The sequence below is a fragment of the Thermoascus crustaceus genome, assembly GCF_041956765.1.
Source record: "Thermoascus crustaceus strain CBS 181.67 unplaced genomic scaffold VTN00scaffold_11, whole genome shotgun sequence".
Classification (NCBI taxonomy): domain Eukaryota; kingdom Fungi; phylum Ascomycota; class Eurotiomycetes; order Eurotiales; family Thermoascaceae; genus Thermoascus; species Thermoascus crustaceus.
In genome coordinates this window covers 877258-895077 of record NW_027192537.1, presented here as the reverse complement: position 1 = coordinate 895077, position 17820 = coordinate 877258, and the positions used below count along the sequence as shown (strand labels likewise).

At 52.6% G+C, this 17820-nt stretch overlaps 8 protein-coding genes across 8 annotated transcripts; 5 read left to right on the top strand and 3 right to left on the bottom strand.

Annotated features, from left to right (window-relative positions):
* Window positions 1–44: 44 nt before the first annotated feature.
* On the top strand, window positions 45–1649 carry VTN00DRAFT_3022 (uncharacterized protein; the record flags this gene model as incomplete). Its single annotated transcript, XM_069429294.1, has 2 exons — window positions 45–314; window positions 375–1649. The coding sequence occupies 2 exons, from the start codon at window positions 45–47 to the stop codon at window positions 1647–1649; spliced, it is 1545 nt and encodes a 514-aa protein (XP_069283434.1).
* Window positions 1650–1791: 142 nt separating this feature from the next.
* On the bottom strand, window positions 1792–2696 carry VTN00DRAFT_3021 (uncharacterized protein; the record flags this gene model as incomplete). The annotated part of the gene is made up of 4 exons (XM_069429293.1): window positions 1792–1893; window positions 1953–2133; window positions 2213–2376; window positions 2436–2696. 4 exons carry the CDS (start codon window positions 2694–2696, stop codon window positions 1792–1794), a joined length of 708 nt encoding a protein of 235 aa, XP_069283433.1.
* Window positions 2697–2763: 67 nt separating this feature from the next.
* Window positions 2764–5066, bottom strand: VTN00DRAFT_3020 (uncharacterized protein; the record flags this gene model as incomplete). Its single annotated transcript, XM_069429292.1, has 4 exons — window positions 2764–3039; window positions 3645–4198; window positions 4283–4951; window positions 5018–5066. The coding sequence occupies 4 exons, from the start codon at window positions 5064–5066 to the stop codon at window positions 2764–2766; spliced, it is 1548 nt and encodes a 515-aa protein (XP_069283432.1).
* Window positions 5067–6148: 1082 nt separating this feature from the next.
* On the top strand, window positions 6149–8812 carry VTN00DRAFT_3019 (uncharacterized protein; the record flags this gene model as incomplete). Its single annotated transcript, XM_069429290.1, has 7 exons — window positions 6149–6614; window positions 6682–6716; window positions 6770–6865; window positions 6910–7556; window positions 7603–7942; window positions 8540–8646; window positions 8725–8812. 7 exons carry the CDS (start codon window positions 6149–6151, stop codon window positions 8810–8812), a joined length of 1779 nt encoding a protein of 592 aa, XP_069283431.1.
* Window positions 8813–10019: 1207 nt separating this feature from the next.
* On the top strand, window positions 10020–11338 carry VTN00DRAFT_3018 (uncharacterized protein; the record flags this gene model as incomplete). Its single annotated transcript, XM_069429289.1, has 3 exons — window positions 10020–10043; window positions 10128–10363; window positions 10423–11338. The coding sequence occupies 3 exons, from the start codon at window positions 10020–10022 to the stop codon at window positions 11336–11338; spliced, it is 1176 nt and encodes a 391-aa protein (XP_069283430.1).
* A 2576-nt stretch (window positions 11339–13914) lies between these two features.
* VTN00DRAFT_3017 (uncharacterized protein) lies at window positions 13915–14383 on the top strand (the record flags this gene model as incomplete). Its single annotated transcript, XM_069429288.1, has 2 exons — window positions 13915–14027; window positions 14140–14383. 2 exons carry the CDS (start codon window positions 13915–13917, stop codon window positions 14381–14383), a joined length of 357 nt encoding a protein of 118 aa, XP_069283429.1.
* A 1123-nt stretch (window positions 14384–15506) lies between these two features.
* VTN00DRAFT_3016 (uncharacterized protein) lies at window positions 15507–15746 on the bottom strand (the record flags this gene model as incomplete). Its single annotated transcript, XM_069429287.1, has 1 exon — window positions 15507–15746. The coding sequence occupies one exon, from the start codon at window positions 15744–15746 to the stop codon at window positions 15507–15509; it is 240 nt and encodes a 79-aa protein (XP_069283428.1).
* A 577-nt stretch (window positions 15747–16323) lies between these two features.
* VTN00DRAFT_3015 (uncharacterized protein) lies at window positions 16324–16957 on the top strand (the record flags this gene model as incomplete). The annotated part of the gene is made up of 4 exons (XM_069429286.1): window positions 16324–16470; window positions 16521–16624; window positions 16681–16803; window positions 16855–16957. 4 exons carry the CDS (start codon window positions 16324–16326, stop codon window positions 16955–16957), a joined length of 477 nt encoding a protein of 158 aa, XP_069283427.1.
* Window positions 16958–17820: the final 863 nt, after the last annotated feature.

Below are 17820 nucleotides of genomic sequence, written 5' to 3'. Positions count from 1 at the left end.
ACTGTTTCCTGGCTATTTCCTGGAAGAAAGCCTATAGTTCCACCATGGAGGGCCTTGACATCGCACAGCTGGAATCCCTCCAATCCAAGGGCCAGGCTGAACTGCTCGACATTGTCGACAAGCTGCGCAACCGCGGGGTTAGTCGCTACATCTCCCTGCCCCAGCTCATCGTGTGTGGTGACCAGAGCTCCGGAAAGAGCTCAGTGCTTGAGGCTATCTCTGGAGTCCCCTTCCCAGTCAACGATGGCCTCTGTACACGTTTCGCCACAGAGGTGATCTTGCGTCGAGCTCCAGAGCAGACAGCCTCTGTGAAAGTAATTCCTGCGGCAGACGCTTCGCCTGAGCACAAAGAGCAAGTTCGCGAGTTTTGAAAGTCGTCACTCACGCATGGAGAGATTCCTGCGCTCATCTCGGAGGCCAAGGTAGTGATAAGCCTGACTGGAAATAGCACCTTCTCTCGAGACGTCTTACAGCTGGAGATCTCGGGCCCGAAGCTGCCGCATCTCACCCTTGTGGACCTTCCTGGATTGATCCACCACCCAAACAAGGAACAGACCGAAGACGACGTGAAGATCCCCAAAGAACTTGTCAAGTCGTACATAAGGAAGCCTCGTAGCATTGTCTTGGCGATCGTTACTGCGAGTAATGACACGTCCAACCAGATTGTGCTGGAGTTTGCAAAGGCGGCCGACCCTGATGGCTCTAGGACCATGGGCATTATCACGAAGCCAGATGCCCTCCTCAAGGGCTCCCCGAATGAATCGACATTCTTCTCTCTTGCAAGCAACCAGGAGACGTACTTCAAGCTTGGTTGGCACGTCCTCCGCAATGCCGACTACAACCAGAAGAAAGACCCGAATTCCAACAGGGATGAAGTGGAGAGGGAATTCTTCTCAGCTGCCCCATGGAAACATCTTCCTCAGAAGAATGTCAGTGTTTCGGCGCTGCGCGTTCGACTGAGCGATATCTTGCTGCAGCAGATCAGTGCTGAGCTCCCGGAGCTAGTCGGGGAAATCGAACACCAACTGGATGATTGCAAGGCAACATTGTCACGTCTTGGTCCCGCCCGGGACTCCAGCTCCAGTCGACGGACCTATCTCACCAGTCTTGCGGAACACTTTCAGTCATTTGTGAGAACTGGGACAGCGGGCGACTACCAGGACCCCTTTTTCAAAATCGAAGACGACACCTTTGGTCGGCGGCTCCGCGCTAAGTTACGGGATTTGGAGCGCGAATTCGCTGAAGACATGCATAGTTTGGGCCATACCTACGAGATAGTTGGCGAAGTGGAGTGGAATCCATTTCCATCCGACGGAAAACCCCAGAAGAAGACCAGACAGGTGTTGATCGAAGAGATGAAGGTCCTACTGAGCCAAAGCAGGGGCTGTGAACTCCCAGGGACTTACATTCCACTCCTGATCGGTGAACCGTTCATGGAACAGTCCAAGAAATGGAAGCCGATGGCAATGCAATTCGTTTTCCAGGCTTGGCGTTCCGTGAGGAGGTTTTTGGACGATGTGCTCGACCATGTGGCCGATGGCTCTGCACGCCAACTACGATTTAGATTTATTCCGTTGGATTTGCTCCAATCCAATCCAAACCTAAGCGAACAAAACCCAGTCCTGGGACTTGTTTATTTTACATTATGAAAGCTGTTCAATCCTTCCTGGACTGTGCTGTATGAATAATAATTGCTACCATATTCAATAGAATCATACACAGAACCGGGAATTCCGTACAGGCATGTACATCTATCTACTACTCTTACAGTCATTGACTCTGTTTGCCTCCTCAGGAGTCCATACAGGTTACCAACGTCATGCTGATGCTGGTCTGGACGGAGTTGGAGTGGAGGGGACCAGAGGATGTCGGAGATTTCGGGCGAATTGGCAACTAACAGAGAGTCAGTTAGGGGAAATCCTTAATGAGAAGAAGAGTTGCCCATCAAGTACCTTCACAAGTGAAGGCCCTGGGCGCACAATCTCAAACTCTTCAACTTCATCAAGGCTCCCCACATCATGATCATCATCACCGTCATCAACCAGACAGGCTTTGTCTGGTGTTGTCGGCGATTTCTCCAACTTCAGAGGAATGCTTCCACAAATCGCCGTTTCTACATCCCGGCTACCGTTCCTGGGTAGCCGGGAAGCGGTTAGCAGGGCTGGTGTGTGGACTGGATGCAATCGCGGCCCTGATGACGGTATCGACAAACCAATTGATGGAGCTGCGGCCTCGTTCCGTGAGGGTCAATATCCTGTCGGAGATACGCAGACTCCTCTCCTCAAGCCACAGAAATTGCCAGTTGATGCCGTCCGACACCATCCCGTCGACGGTATCGACGACCCTCTTCGGAGACGACAGCCCCATCCGTCGCTGCTGGACGCCGACCATGTAAGCGGCGGCCTGCGCCAGCCGCGCTTCAAACGTAATATGACGACGGAGCAGCTCTCAGAGTCGTCTTTCGGGCCGGTCGGGGTCGCAGGGTCATATCCGAGAACCCAATCCGCATCGCCGGTCACGATCTCCTCCCGTTTGGTGGCGGTGTGTGCCTCGATCCGACATTCTCCACGGATCAGCAGGTTCCTGGCGGCGAGTTCCTCCTGATGGGCTTCCAGGCGGTCGAAGAGGACGAGATCGATTAACGTCCGGGACAGGGCCTCTGCCGACTCGCGCTTCCAGAATTTGGAGCAGCGCATTTTACGCAGTATAGTCTCCGAGAAAAAGAAAAAAAGAAAAAAGTTAATAATCATAAGCCTTTTAAAATTAGATACCTATCAGGGGAACATTACCGGCTTCCGGGGAGAGCGAGACAGGAAATACCGCCGGAACATCCCATATATAGTTCTCATCCTGGTGGTAGTCCAGACCGAACATCAAAACCACCTTGTTGATATCCTTGATCGTCGAAGCTGGGGTGGAATCGACCTTGGGTTTCTTAGACGGTATCTCTTCCTTTAGCTCGCTGATGAGTGCCTTCATCCTTTGAATCGTCTCCTTCAGAGTATCCAAGTCCGCGTTCTCTTCGACGTCCGTCACCATCTGGCAGCATTTGTCAGACGTTTGCTTCCTCTTGCGTGAGGGTGTTGCGGGTTCTGAGGATGTCATTTTTTTCTTTCTTCTTCTCTGCTGGCAATAGTCTGGCAATGCTTACAACAAAACCAGATATTTAGGTAGCAAAGCAAAAAAAAACGTAGCGGAAAGGTGTCTTGGGACAATATGCAGTAAATGAAATGAAACAAGCAAGTTGCCGATGATCTATGTATGTACGATACAATCAATTTGCTACTAATCTACATTGAGAGTCGGCGAGTCTTTCAAGGTTAGTTGCTTTGTAGCATCTCTGTGAAGCTTAGTGTAGAGGTTAGCCCATTTCTGGTACCTCCATATGCACACCTCAAATAGAGATCGAGGGAGAAAGATTATAGGAAAGGTTTAGATAGAGCCTCTGCTAAGAAGATAGTATCGGGATCTTCTAATAATATTTTAGAAGATTGGTTAAGCTGTATATCTGCTATATTACCATCTATAATATCTATAATCTGAACCAAATTAACTGACATCTTTCAATGCCCAGAAATAAAGAAAAATAATAATTTAACAATTAGCGTAAGATCCTACAATACATCACATTATATCCTACTCACCATCCGCTCCTTCCTCGCCACAAACGCCTCCCCCGCCATCCTCACATGCCCCTCCACATCCAACCCCCAGATCCACTCCATCCTTCTCGAAACATTCTCTCTAATCTCATCCACCGAATCCCCCACCCCTTCCAACTCCATATCATACAGCCGCCCCGCCTGTCGACTGGTACTTACGAGCCTCTGCGTCCTTGGCCGTCTGACCTCGTCGTACACGCTGAACGCGAGTCTCACGTCATGCCGTGTCTGTGCCATCCCAAGCAGGGTGCTCAGGACTAATGCGTCCTCGACCGCCATCCCGGCCCCCGCGCCCTGGTGCGGGGTCGTTGCGTGCGCGGCATCGCCGAGGAGACAGACCTGGCCTTGCGTGTAGGTTGAGGCTGGGGGGTGGTCGAAGAGCGCCCAGATCTCGGTCTTGGTCATTAGGGAGAGGATGGATTTTACGGTGGGGTTCCAGGTGGAGAAGTCCGTGAGCATGGTTTCCTTTGGGACAGGTTTTACCCATGCGAGGTCGGAGGGCCAGTGGGTGGAGGGGTTGGTGCGGAATGCTACCACTGTTGTGTGGATGCTGTCAGCTATCTGATTTAACTATATAGGATTTTGGTTGACGTAACAGTGTGTGTTGACGGGGAACCTACCATTCATCAACCTCCCCTGGTCAACAGGGAAGGTCAAAACGTGCCCATGCCGTCCCATGTACATCTGGCTGTTCCGCGCCAGCTGGTCCCCGACGGTGGCGCACGCTTTCTCCATCGGGATCAGTCCGCGATATGCGTACTTCCCAGAGAACGTTGGCTGTGAGGCCACATTCCCTTCTCCGAGCATGACTTTGCGCGTCTGGCTCTTGATCCCGTCGCAGCCGACCAGAGCGGTATGCCGGGCGGTGGTGCCATCGTCGAATTTCAGCACTACACCATCGTCGGTGTCGTCGTAGCTCACGAGCCTTTTCCCGAAGTGCGCGATTGTCGACGGGACCAGCTTGACGATCTGATCCAGGAAATGAGCGCGATGCACCGAGCCGTGGCCCTTGGGGATGTTCAACGAGATGACCTCCTCCCCGCTCTCCCTCCCATCGATTACTTGTCCCAGCCGGAAATCGAACCATACGTCTTTCTTCTCCTCGCTCCAGTTGTTGGTTGCGCACGCGTCGAATGCGGCGCGCAGGTCGGGACCTATCAGCGACATGGCTTTGGTCGCATTGGGGCCGAAGGCGACGCCGGCTCCGATCTCTGCGAATGCTGGGGCTGCTTCATAGATGGTTACTGGGACGCCGTGGCGGAGGAGGCCGACGGCGAGACAGAGGCCGCCTGGTTTGCAAGATGGTTAGATTGAGTAGATGAAAGGTGGACGTGATCTATGTACTTCGTACTTACCGATCCCTCCTCCGACAATGGCCACGTCGAATGATTTTCCAGCGGACATATTTGTAAAGCAAGAGGAACGTTTGTTGAACAGCCTGCTGTGTATGTGGACAAAGCAGAGTTTATCGTCTCAGATGCCCTCCCCTGAAGTCAGAGTCGCGCGAGAACGGAAGTCTACCTCAACGCTCCATGCCAATCCAAGACTCAATGGACAAAAGCAGTAGACAGATATCCTCAACCAAGATGCAGCTTTCCGCACTGCAGCCTTCATTACCGCATCAGACAATGTGCCTACCCCATCTTCATCGGAGCGTGAGCTCGAAAAGCACGAGTCTTTCGGGTACCGGCACGACCCATCCTATCGGCCCGTAAACCCCTGACTTCAGCTTTACCTTTACCTTCAATACGCATAATCTCCGCCTCCCGATTGCCGTTATCTCCGTCATGATTGCCCTTCTGAGTCTCCGGGAGCTCTTAGACTGTTGAGACCCACGCCAGGGTGAAGTCTGGGGAAGTGAAGGCATGGCGGTGAGTTGCCGGATCTCGGCTATGGAGATGCCGATGGACGGTCGATATCCGATGAGGACTCGGGTTGTTAACAGCCGATGCGGTAGGTACTGGCGGGATAAGTATAAAATAGGGCAGGGATACCTGCAGGAGTTCAATTCACTTTCAGAGTTTCTGCCCCTTTTGTTTAGATGGGTTTTGATGGGGCGGGCAGGCAGCACAAAGTGTATGCGGAAAGCCGATCAGCCACAGATTTATATGAGATGAGAAATGCGGGTTTACCTCGTCGAAATCCCAGTTAACAACGGCCATAGCCAGCAACATCAATCTCAACAACATGCCATCCTGGTGAGTCTGGGTGAGTGTGTGAGCAATGGGTAATGCTTGAGATCGTGCAACAGTTGCGCCAGCCTGAACTTTGTACATCGGCTCGCCATCAGCATCACAGCCGTAAGAGGCTACTGCACCAATAGCCCAACCTGACCATCAAGAGTAGTGATACCATAGCAGACAGAAGCACTTGGACCGTTAAATAGACGTCCAACTCTGAAGGTGCAGAGCAAGAGAGGTGTTCATCATCTTCCGGACGATTGGGCTTGAAAACACCATCCAATCAACTGCATGCCGCTTGCAACCATGCTACCAGCCTCACCCACCTTGCCCGCTGCATCTCTCCATTCCAATCAACTACATCCATCCATCCAGAGAATCATGTTCTGGTCCACCATCTTTGCTCTGCTGCTCGTGTACATCGTCCGCCTTGCCCTCTGTTTCCTCCGGCACATAAGCCTCGCCCGGGAAACCGGCTTGCCGTACGTCTTGTTGCCCATCTCGGAGCACAGCATCGCCTACCTGAGCCTGTTCGAAACCCGCTTCGTTCCGTACGTGGTGAACACATGGCTTCCGCATGGACTGGCCGATTACATCAACGGCAGCGCCTTCAAACATCGCTGGGCGGTAAAGGACCGGCTCCATAAAAAGTATGGCGGAGTCTACATGCTCGCTACTCCGGCCACATTGACCTGCAATGTCTCCGACGCGTCGGTGGCCTCGCAGGTCTGCATGGATCGGCGCAGCTTCTCAAAGCCGGTCAAACAGTATGGTAGGTGGCTGCGATTTAACCCGCCCATTTTTGCCTCTAGGGCTAATAAAGAGCTGCATTATTGAAGAGGCTGTTTCAATGTATGGCCCCAGCGTCATCACGGTAAGCCGTCCAATACGATATATATAAAAGCTCTACGGTTGACAAGGCCATAGTGTGAGGACTCTCAATGGTCCCACCATCGCCGCTATACAGCGACGACGTTCAACGAGAAGAACAATGCCCTGGTCTGGCAGGAGACGATCCGGCAGGTGACGGAGATGATGGAACACTGGGTGGACCAACACTGTCGTAGTTCTTCTTCGCAACCCGAGTTCGTATTGACAGACGCGCGGGAGGACATCTTGAAGTTCACCCTCACGGATTCGGGGTGAAACTGCCCTTCAAGCCCGCGCCCGAGGCCACGACCGAAGATGCCCAAGGGCTGTTCAAGGACGCCATCACACCCCCGCCAGGTTACCATTTCACGTTCCGCTCTGTCATGGAGTACATGAATCGCAATCTGGCCTCCGTCTTCGTGGCCAATGGCATCCTTCCGAAATGGATCCCACGGGCCATGCTGCCGTTCTTCAAGACCGACTTTGATGCATACGACGATCTCGGAAACTATCTCCACGCGTTGATCTCCGCGGCCGGAGTCAACAACGAAACCCACGCTCACAACCTGCTCGAGGGACTAGTGGAACGGGAAAAGAAAAAGGGAAATGTAGGCACCGATTCCACCTGTGACGACCCTGGACTCTCCGAGTCCGAGATCCTCGGGAATCTGTACATCTTCACGCTCGCCGGACACGAGACCACGGCGACCACTCTCCGATTCGCCCTCCGCCAGGATGCCCAGGACGAGCTATACGAAGGGATTCTAGAAGCGGCGCGTGACGAGCCTCTGGACCCCGCAGAGTGGGACTATACTAGAGTCTTCCCCAAATTGGTGACCCCGCTGTGTGTCATGGTAAGTATGTCATATCACCTCTCTCTTGTCGTCCAGACGATGGGACAAGCGCGATGACGGAGCGGAAGGCCTCTCGGGTCCCGGGTTGGAGTATGCCAGCATCCACAGGCCCGTCCGGGGCGCGTTCATCCCGTTCAGTGACGGCTTCCGGGCCTGTATGGGCAAGAAGCTCGCGCAGGTCGAATTCATAGCCGCCCTTGCTGTCATCTTCCGCGAGTACCGCGTCGGATTGGCCAGGACCTGCGAGTGTAAGACCGAGGACGACACGCGCCGGAGGGCGGAACGGGCGTTGCGGGAGAGTTCGGCGTTCCTCACGTTGACCATGCGGGATGAGGTGCCGCTGTTTTTCCAGAAGCGGAGGAGTCCCGGCACAGCGGTATGAAACTGTCTGTCGCTAGAGCATTGTAATGAGAGCCATTTATCAGGGGAAAATTGGAGACTCAGGATCATCATCTAGCTGGATTGGAAGTGCTGCAGAGGTATTTATTTCCCTCTGCCGAATTATATAAATGTATAATAGCAAAACTCGCTCATCACTTAGGTACCTAAAAACTTACTCTGCTCATCCCCCATTTCTGCAAGACATCACTTTGCTCACCTGTGCTCACCTACAACTTGTATGCCTGCCTTTCATAAATAAGCTCCCTCAAAAAAGGAACACAAAATATCTAGGGGAAAAAAGATAAAAAATAATCCGTACTTATCCTATCCCCCATAGGACAGGAAAACTCAAAAAAAATTAAAAAAAGATGCAAGACCCAAAAAACCTACAACAGACGGGATTCGCTGGTGGTCACCCACCCAACTACTAACCGCCCGGCGTGTGGCTTAAGTACGGCTGAGCGGACGGGAAGCCCTGTTTTCCACACCCTATGGTCGTAGGTGCTAGGTGTTAGCTGGAAAAGATTCATTAGCTTCTAAATTTATGCAATGCATATGCACGTAGCCTTGCCGCTGATCTGTTTAGGTACAGTCTCTTGCCGGAGTCGACATCCTCTACTCTGTACTGAGGCCATCGCAAAAGCGTTCACCCAGGCGTCTGCGGACCTTCGTCTTCTGCGCTCTGCAGATCTCAGAGCTGTAAGTAGCTGATGCCATTTGTCATCCGGCCGGATATCTCGATCTTTATCAGGGTGCCCTGTGTGCATGCAAAAATAGAAACGGGCCCAATGGCAACCCCACCACATCGCGGATCGTCCTGGCTATCGGTCGCAACGTTTCCGACACATCTCGAAATCGGGAGTGACATGGCTAGTGAATGCCAGTCACGACAAGAATGACCAACCTCGGCATCAAATGCTGCATTTCATCCCGGGGGAGCGCGGCTTTGGACCGATGTTAACAAGAATGGAAGGGAACCCTGAGCTGAAGAAGCATCGCAGACGAGCCGTCACGGTACTTTCAGAGCCTGTGTAATAGTAAATCCAAAATTAATGATGGGATTATTGTGAATATTATCAGCTTTTAACAGAGTGCTGTTTCAAAGAAACATCCAAGAAGATTAGGTAGGTGTGATTGTCAAGATGCGTAATAAATATCCGTTTTTTTTTTTTTGCAAGAGTTGCGATAAATCTTATCGTGCACCTGTGTGGAAGGACCCAGACCCTGGGGTTCTCACAAGGAGCACTGACGCACAATGTCAGCTGTCTCCAGAGATGAGGGGAGACAGAGAGTCCAGAGAGCTCCTAAGCTGGAAACCTGCAGGGATTGTGATGTTGTGGCGCGCGTCAAGCACTTCGACGGCGCTTATCTGTTATGGCGACGGGTATTGACGGGCAACGCCGTCACAACTTTATTCTCTCCACAGTGGAAGTCCATATTGTCGTCGAGTCCGGCAGTGATCAGCCATCTGATAAGATGTTCTATCTTCATGGCAGCCCATTTGTCCTACGTAGTAGCGGTCTGCGTACCTGTACAGAGCTTTCAACGTGGCAGTCGGGTCCATGCCGGCGTGCAGGTTATTGTACCTCCCAAACTAGCAGGCAGTTAGCAGGTACCTAGCAGGCACTGATAATCCACTGAGTATTTCATTGAATTGGGAGAGAATTCAAGCAATTGAACGAGAACGTTTCATCCATGCTACTCAAGAGGCAAGGGATGGATAAGGGTTGAAAATTTAAATAGTTTCTGTGCTTTATCCCCATCTTCGAGAGGGCAACAACAACCACACTTAGGCGCGTAGAAGTAGAATATCCGAGCATCATCTGAAACCACGGTAGATGTGAAGCTGTCATAACCGTCGAAGATGAAGATATTCGTATGGAAAGACGGACGTCAGGCCGAGACCGGGCGGTGTCGTCACTGGCCCGTGCTTCCGCAGCCTAAACAGCTTCGATGCTCGACGCTCTTCAGACTCACACAAACAACGCACAAGGACATCCTCGTCCAGAGTGAGCACCTCTTCTGTTGCTCTCGCCATGCGCCTGCGGTAGAGAGGCTCTCGCGCCGGCATCATGGTGTCCTTTTGGCCCTGGAAGGTGAGTCTCCGTTTCTCCGCTGCGTCAGGCATTCAAGCGAGCTCCCCAAGCTCCGGACCTGTGCTGATACAGAATGCTACCTAGGGCGAGGACAACTCCCCTGCGTCCTTTGAAAAGGCGCTGTCCAGCCTCTCGACCCGGATCGCGAAGACGGCCAACCGTCTCGACGCCCACCGACAGCGCTCCCGCCGCTTCAAGGCGCTCTGGACCCTCTACACCACCTTCGCATACCTCCTCTACTCCATCATCCTTGCCCTGGTCCTGGGATGGCAGAACTGGGGCGTCATTGAATATGCTGCCGTCCTGGGAGGGCCTGTAGTGTGCGTCGATAAGCTGCATCTTCAACCATATAGCCAGGAAAGTACTGATTTTTTGGCAGCATCTACGGCGTCCGCCTCGGAGCGGCCAAGTTCTTCGACTACCGCATCTCGCGGACACAGCACCACCTCGAAGACCTGCACGCCCAGCGCGACGCAACCATCGAGAAGCTGAAGATCGCCACGAAATACAACTCGACGCAGCAGCTGCTGGAGAAGTATGGCGGGGAGTCTCCCAAGCGGACGTCTCCTAAGGGCGGAGAAGTGCCGCCGGAGCAGAGAGTCCCAGCAGGTCCTGGCGGACCACTACCACCGCCTGTTGGCAGGACCGGACTTGCTCCTCCACCGACCGCGAATATAAGACGGCCTCAGACGCCTCAGCAACAACAACCACAGCAGCAGCAGCAGCAACCATTGCCCTCCACCCCGGTCCGCTCTCCACCACCAGGCAGCGTACCCGACGGTGCACCACCTCCATACCCCGAGCAGGTCCCGTTCCCTCGACCTCCTTCCTCCGTCGGCGAACCGGGCTTCGCGCCCAATGCCTTCCCCTCCGCCGCGCAGTACGACGACCAGCCCCGGTGGTACGACCGCCTCCTCGACGTGCTCCTCGGGGAGGACGAGACCCTCCCGAAGAACCGGGTCGCACTGATCTGTCGAAACTGCAGACTGGTCAACGGCCAGGCCCCGCCGGGCATCAAGGATCTGGCGGAGCTGGGCCGATGGCGGTGCGGCGGCTGCGGCGCGTGGAACGGCGAGGAGAGCGAGGCGAAGAAGGTGCTGGCCAACATCCGGAGCCAGTCACAGTCATCGACGGACGGGGCGTGGGAGTCTGTGTCCAAGGATAACGGGGACGTCTCTTCCGGCGGGGAGGGGACCGATGAGGGTGTCATCGTTGGCGATGAGCAGGGATCCGACGGAGAAAGTCAGTCGAGCAGGAGCAGAGCAAAGGGAGTCCACGGTGAGGATAGTTCTTAAAACAAATAAGTGGCCAGTTTCATTCGTTCAACCGTTTCTTTTTTTTCCTTTTCCTTTCGTCGTTGTGATTATAGAACATTCGTTTTGTTTTTCCTTTTACCTAAGTATCTTCGTACCTATCGGGAGCATTCGTTTGGTTATTTCCTAGTTGATCTTGTTTTGGTGAGCGATCGATTGATGTTGTGCTTGCTCACGGTGTTATGCGGTCCGACTCGTCTAGTCCACTCCAGTCAGTCTAGTTTCCTAGAAATATACTTATTGCTTAATCGCCGTGTGATCTTTCTTCAATTTAATTCAACATAATTAGACCTCAGTATCAGGAATACATGATACGTGTGAATTGAGATATTGTATATTGTAGAGAGCATGAAGCTAGCTGACTCCCGGGAAGCGTGATATATATATATATACCTGGCACAACCGGCCTGGATGAACCTGCTCAGACATTAGAGCAATGGACAACAAAAAAAATTGCGAATTTAATTTTTTTTCCCCTTCTTTTCTTTTCTTTTTCAACAGCGTTGGAATTCTCATGGGCATTATTCTACCCATTCTTTTCCTTTCACGATATAGTATATTGTGTTCATGCCATGCACGCAGCACAGACTAGGCATGCGCATAGTATGCATGACCCATAACCACAACCACAATTTGATCCGATCCCCTCCCCCCCCAAAAGAAAAGACCCAGATCCCGGAACTGCGACTGAACCAGCTGAATAAGTGAGGGGGTCTTTGTGCCCGGTGAGTTAGCAGATAATGAAAAACATCTCATACAACATCAGAATCCAATAGATAGAATACAATAAACAGCTAAACTTGAAAAGCTGCCATTTCAACACCATACTCTATTCTATCCTACGTAGTTCATGCTGTGCAGCTGAGCAGGACCCCTTACAGCTAGAAGCATAGATTTAGGGGAGCATGCCTTGCAGCTATACCACACACAATATTAGTAGTAGGTTAGAGAGGTATCACCCATCCACAGAGCCAAAAAAAAAGCACAAAAAAATTCCGTAGGACTAGGACTGGAGTATCAGGCTGCGAGACCTGATGCTCTTTCTTATATAGGCTGATTAGGCTGATGCCATGCTGAGATAATGCATAGAGGCCTAACTTAGATGATATAGATCTTAATTTAACTAATAGACTAGATATCTACCTAGTTTCTTTTCTCAACCATTACTATTATTACCTTCAATACAGAAGAATGATCCTTTCTTTTCGAACGCCAGCGAGATAGTAGGATTCTCACCTGACGGTGAGCGATTGCATAGAAGCTTCCACCCTTGCTTACGTGCGCCTACCTAAGCAGCACAAGCTGCCTGCTTCCCCCGCGAAGCTCATAGCGAAAAGGCACCCATGTCATGAGTGAGTGGGTAGATGTCAGGTGTGTTTTACAGTTCAAAGTAGATATCTTCTCTCCCCCTCCCCGCTCCTGTCTCTTCTCTGTTGGGAGCTAGGCGAGTGCCATATTGATTAAGCTACTAACTACATTTAGTTAGGGTGCATTGCAAGCTTAAGTAAGCACATACAAGTGCATAGAATAGAGTATGCCCCTCATTTTATTTCCCCCCTCGCTTTTCTCCAGCTGGATGCTTAGTAAGGAAGTGCTTTCTCTCCGGAGGTTAATTAGTCACTCAGTCGGCCATCCTAGCACTTCAACAAGGCGGAATAGTAGCATGTGTAAGTAGATAACCCATGGACACAGTACACCGTCGGGACCTAGACGGAGTCGGGGTTGTCATGGCCATTCCTGGCCTGTCTACTAGGCCACTTGCTTGCTACCTGTGACCTAAATGAGAAACTACTCCGTACGGCAGCTGCAGCTAGACTTGGCAGGTAGACCGGAAAGCGTCTCGCCGACCTGAGACGCTCCCTCGTAGGTAGTTCGGTAGCTTGTAGCTTGGTACGTAGGTTAGGTGACTGTACCTCCCTAGATACAGATCTAGTCTGCACGCTGCATCCATGCCTGACTGTCATATGCCACGTATGGACCGGAAGAAATATCCGGGCTGCCTGCATAAACGAAGAGACTTTGTCTGCCTAAGAGGGCAACTCTGGCGACGAGATCGAGTCTGTACCTACTCCGTATGTGGAAACCGGTGTCGTCCTATCCTTGCTGTTGCGGGGGAATCGTACGATCTGCAGGTGCTGTGTGTTAGAAGCGACAACGGGCCAAGGTCAGGCAGGGTACCATGGCTAGCATTATCTTCTCATAGCGCAGCTGCAGCTATAGTGGGATTCATGCACAACGCATTGGACACAAAAATCAAAAATCAATATTCGTTCAACGTCCGCACATGAAAAGTCAACGCTCGAGCAGCGGTTATTGCTGCTTTATGTAAGGGACGGGCGAGCTGTGAATCGAATGTTTCTTGTCAGTCATTCTGCCACCTACCCCTGGCAGAGCTGGAGTGAAACAAGGAGTAAAACAAAGCGAGGCGAGAAGGAGAGACTGCGACTGTGCCGTCGAGAGCTACCGAGAGGAGAAGGACCATAGCTCATGTATGTGAGTACCCAAGGAGTAGGTCTGCTGGCCGCTCTTGTAGATCAGCCGATCGCTAGCCGTCGAAGATGCAACGTTCCCGACTTGAGGTAGCACGAGCGCAAAGCAGTGTCGATGGACCGACCGCTGCAACCTATCAGGGACGGCGGTGTTGGCACAGCGACGAAGATCCCAATGACAGGTACCGTGGAAATCTTTTTCCGACCGGAACCACCAGCCATAAGGCTGGACATCTCCTGCCCGTGGTCTCGATGACCGACCGGGTCTGGCTAGCCGGCTTGCTGCCAGGGTAGCTGCTGGGCTTCATCAAACGGTGAGACCGGAAGTGGAGCCGGTGTGCTCCGTATCATGGAGATTCTCTGTCCCAAGGAGGAGTCCGCCCGTCACGAGAACAGCAAAGACTACTGTTCGAATAAAGTTGGGCCAGTGGGTAGACGACGGCGATCCGCCTTAGCCGAGCGACGGCCAGACCAGCGGACTCTGGACAGGGTGAGGGCTTGCAAGAGGATCCTCCGGCGGGAGCGTCCCAAGCTGTGAAGCGCCAAGCAACGCTGGCATGACTAATCACCTGTCAACGGCTTCCTTGGCCGTGCAGCTTCACAGAAGGAGCATCTTGTCGAAGTGTCTAGATCGGCTGAGAACAGACCCTCGGCAGAGATGACTTTGCAGCTGCAGACACGGGATACAACATGATGCATCTGGCAGAGGAGAGAAGAGGAGGGCAGCCATCTCACATAGTACCTAACTAACTCTCCGTCGAGGATCATCCTGCTAAGCCCAGCCAGGCAGCGCGCCGGGGCCGGAAAGCGGCGGCTCGCCAAGCGGCGCCAAAAGCCAAAGACAACGTCTGTGAAGCCTTAGCTAACATGAAAGAGAGACTCCGAAGGAAGCCCGAGCTGCCTTCTTCTCTTCTGAGAATTTCACCTGGTCATCCCGTCAAGATTTTTTTTTATTTCTTTGTTCAGGATCCATCGACATCCCGTGCAAGGACCAGGGAGCAAGGAAGCAACAAGGGTACACTGCATGGCATGACCTTAGCGGCCTTAGTGTCGCGGCGATCTGCCTGCTGGTCTTTGCCCAACCCTGGTCGGCCTTGGGGCTTCGGAGATTTCTCCTGCCCTCTCTGCTCGAGCGGGGTTCGAGTCTGTACGCCGTCAACCGCTGCTGTTGAACGTGAGATCCGGATCGAAGAAAAAAAAATTTTTTTTCCCCCCCTTAAGAAATTTTCTTGTTCGAGACTTTTCTGCCCGCTTGACCGCTGCGCTCGACCAGCCTCCGCGTGACCACGCGAGGAGCGCGTCGCTCTGATATACTTCTCAAAAGTGCTTGGGCGGTGGGGGAGGCGGGGAGGTGGCTTCCGGTGCTAAGCATTCTAATCAACCTCAGCTCTAAAGCTCTGCGAGGGAGAGCCCATTATTGAGCTGGCAAGCGGGGGGCGGAAGAAGTAGATAGTCCTTTATGTAGTGTTTATGTCGCATGTGGCTCTGGATTATTGCCCTCTACAGCAGGAGTTATAGGAATTAATCTACAGACTATAGGCAGACATGCATCTGGAGAGAAACAAAGAACCCAATGAAGCCGTGTCGAGACAGCACGATGATGCTCGTTTCCGTGGGATGCCGAACAGCAGCGCCATTGGCCGGCAGCGGGCCTGCCCGGGTCACGCAACGTTGACGCTTTTTCCTGTAGCAAAGCTCCTTTTCTTTTGCTCTGCTCTGCTGATCGCTTGGGCTGTTGCTTCACTCGGGTTCTGGTCCGATGGGATTTGTAAGAACGGATAGGGTGGGACACAGCTTGCCCCTCCTGGCCTCTTTTCTTTCCCTCCTTTGTGGCCGTCGACATGGTTCGGTGGATGCTGAGAACGGCATGTCCCTCCGGTCAGTCTTCGCGCCGCTTCCATGATGACACGCGCAACTAGAGTTTCGAACAGCATCATTCCATGCTGTCCAGTAGCGTCTGGTTATACAGCACGGACGGGTTCAATGTGTCATACTCTCTTAAGCAGTGGATGAATGCATAATGACGCATCTGGGGAAGTCCAGTGGCAGCCCGTCCTTTCCAGGCGCTTCTGACGGCCGTGCCGGTGGAGAGGGTCTGGTTCTCCCATTTCTCAGATGGGCCCGCCACGGCCGGCTTTCTCTGACGAAAAGAACCGGGTTCCCGGATGTGTCGGAGCGTCCTCGTCTGTGATGTTGATGTGATACACCAGCCCTAGTCGCGTCGGGTCGCTGGCCGCCCGCATGGATATAAAGTCTGGTCTGTTGCTCCCCTTCAGCCCCCCCCGCCTCCCTCGTTCGCTCGGTTCCTCCTCGTCGACATTGCGACACCATCAGAAGTCCGGATAGCTCCTGTCGATTCTTCTTCTTCTTCTTAAGAAGAGCTGAAGAGCAGCCTGATTGATCGCCTGTCCGCTCTCTCGCCTTCCGCCGCGCCAAGGATTATACTTCTATAGAGCTTCGACGAAGTGAACCACCACAATGGCGATCTCCACGTCTGTTACGCGCCCCCTTCTGCTGATCACCCGCTTCATGCAATGGTCCTCTGCGGTCATTGTCATGGGTCTGGTCTCCTACTTCATCAACAGGGGTCCGCGCGGTCAGCACATCATCTACCAGGAAGTCATCGTACGTCCTTGAAGACACCCGACATCGGGAGGCTGCTACTGACTTCACAGGCCACCATGTCTGTTGCGTTCTTCCTGCCGGCCTTCCTCTCCCCGTTCATGCCCTCCGTCCTGAGCAAGTTCGTCCTGGCTATTGACGTCATCTTCTCCTACCTGTATGTTGCATCCCACACCATGAATGATGAATACATCTCATGCTAACGCACTCCAGCTGGTTGACTGCCTTCATCTTCGCCGCCCAGGACTACAACTGGCACGACTGCCGCCGCAACGCTCCCCCAGGCCTTGGCTGCTCTCGCAAGAAGGCTAGCGAGTCCTTCATCTTCCTGGCCTTGTAAGCTCTCCATCCCCAGCGTCAAGTGAAACACATGCTAACCTCATCCAGCATCTTCACCTTCTTCGGTATGATCCTGGAGGTCTTCCAGCTCTGGGCCTACCGCCAGGGCAACCCCCCTCGTGAGAAGAACGGTGGCGCCGCCACCGCGTAAAGGGCTCCAGCCCTGATGACCGGCCGTCCTCCCGCGGCAGTGACAGCTGAGCCGGTTGCCTAGATATCGGAGACAACTACGTGTTTTCTCGCTGTCACTTGTCGTCTCTCGGGAGGCCACGTCAAGTCAAAAACGGTCCGGGAAAAAAGCGCAGCACGGTTCTCGGCTTAACGGTTTTCACGCGATACGTATACAAACGGCATGTTTTAACGCGGTACGGTCGAAACGAAACGGAACGCACCAGACAACGACAACGACGAAAAACACACACAAAAAAAAAAAAACAAAACAGGGAGCAAGGCGGTCGGATAAGGCTCGCTCCTCTTCGGTCAAGTCAACGAAGAAACGAAAAACAAAAATTGCGGAGAGGCGGGACCATCTCAGGACAACATCTCATTGCATGACTTGTTGTCCATCATTGGCTGGTTCAATTGCAAAGAGAAAAGATCATCGTACCGCACGGTCCGGCTCGATGGCCCTTCCTTTTCTCTCACAACCCAAACAACTGACCCCCTTATAACCGTAATCCGGCCTTACTACCCTAATCACTAATCATTATTTTACCCCCCCCCCCCCCCCCTAATATTTGCCCCCGATCAATCGATCGAACAAATCTCCGCCCCCCTAATGTGTGTGCGTGTGTTTAATACCCTTCTTATATCGAGCTCTTTTTTTCCATTTTGATTTTTCTTCGATACCACCCGTGGCAAATATTTGTGTGTTTGGTTATATTGTGGTTTTTACCAGCTCCAATGTAATTAAACAACAAAACGCCGCAATTGTTTTTCGGTCACTTAGCTAGTGATAGATAGGTGTTGGAGAGAGAGTTGTAAATACCAGGGGATGTGTGACTACTTACATCA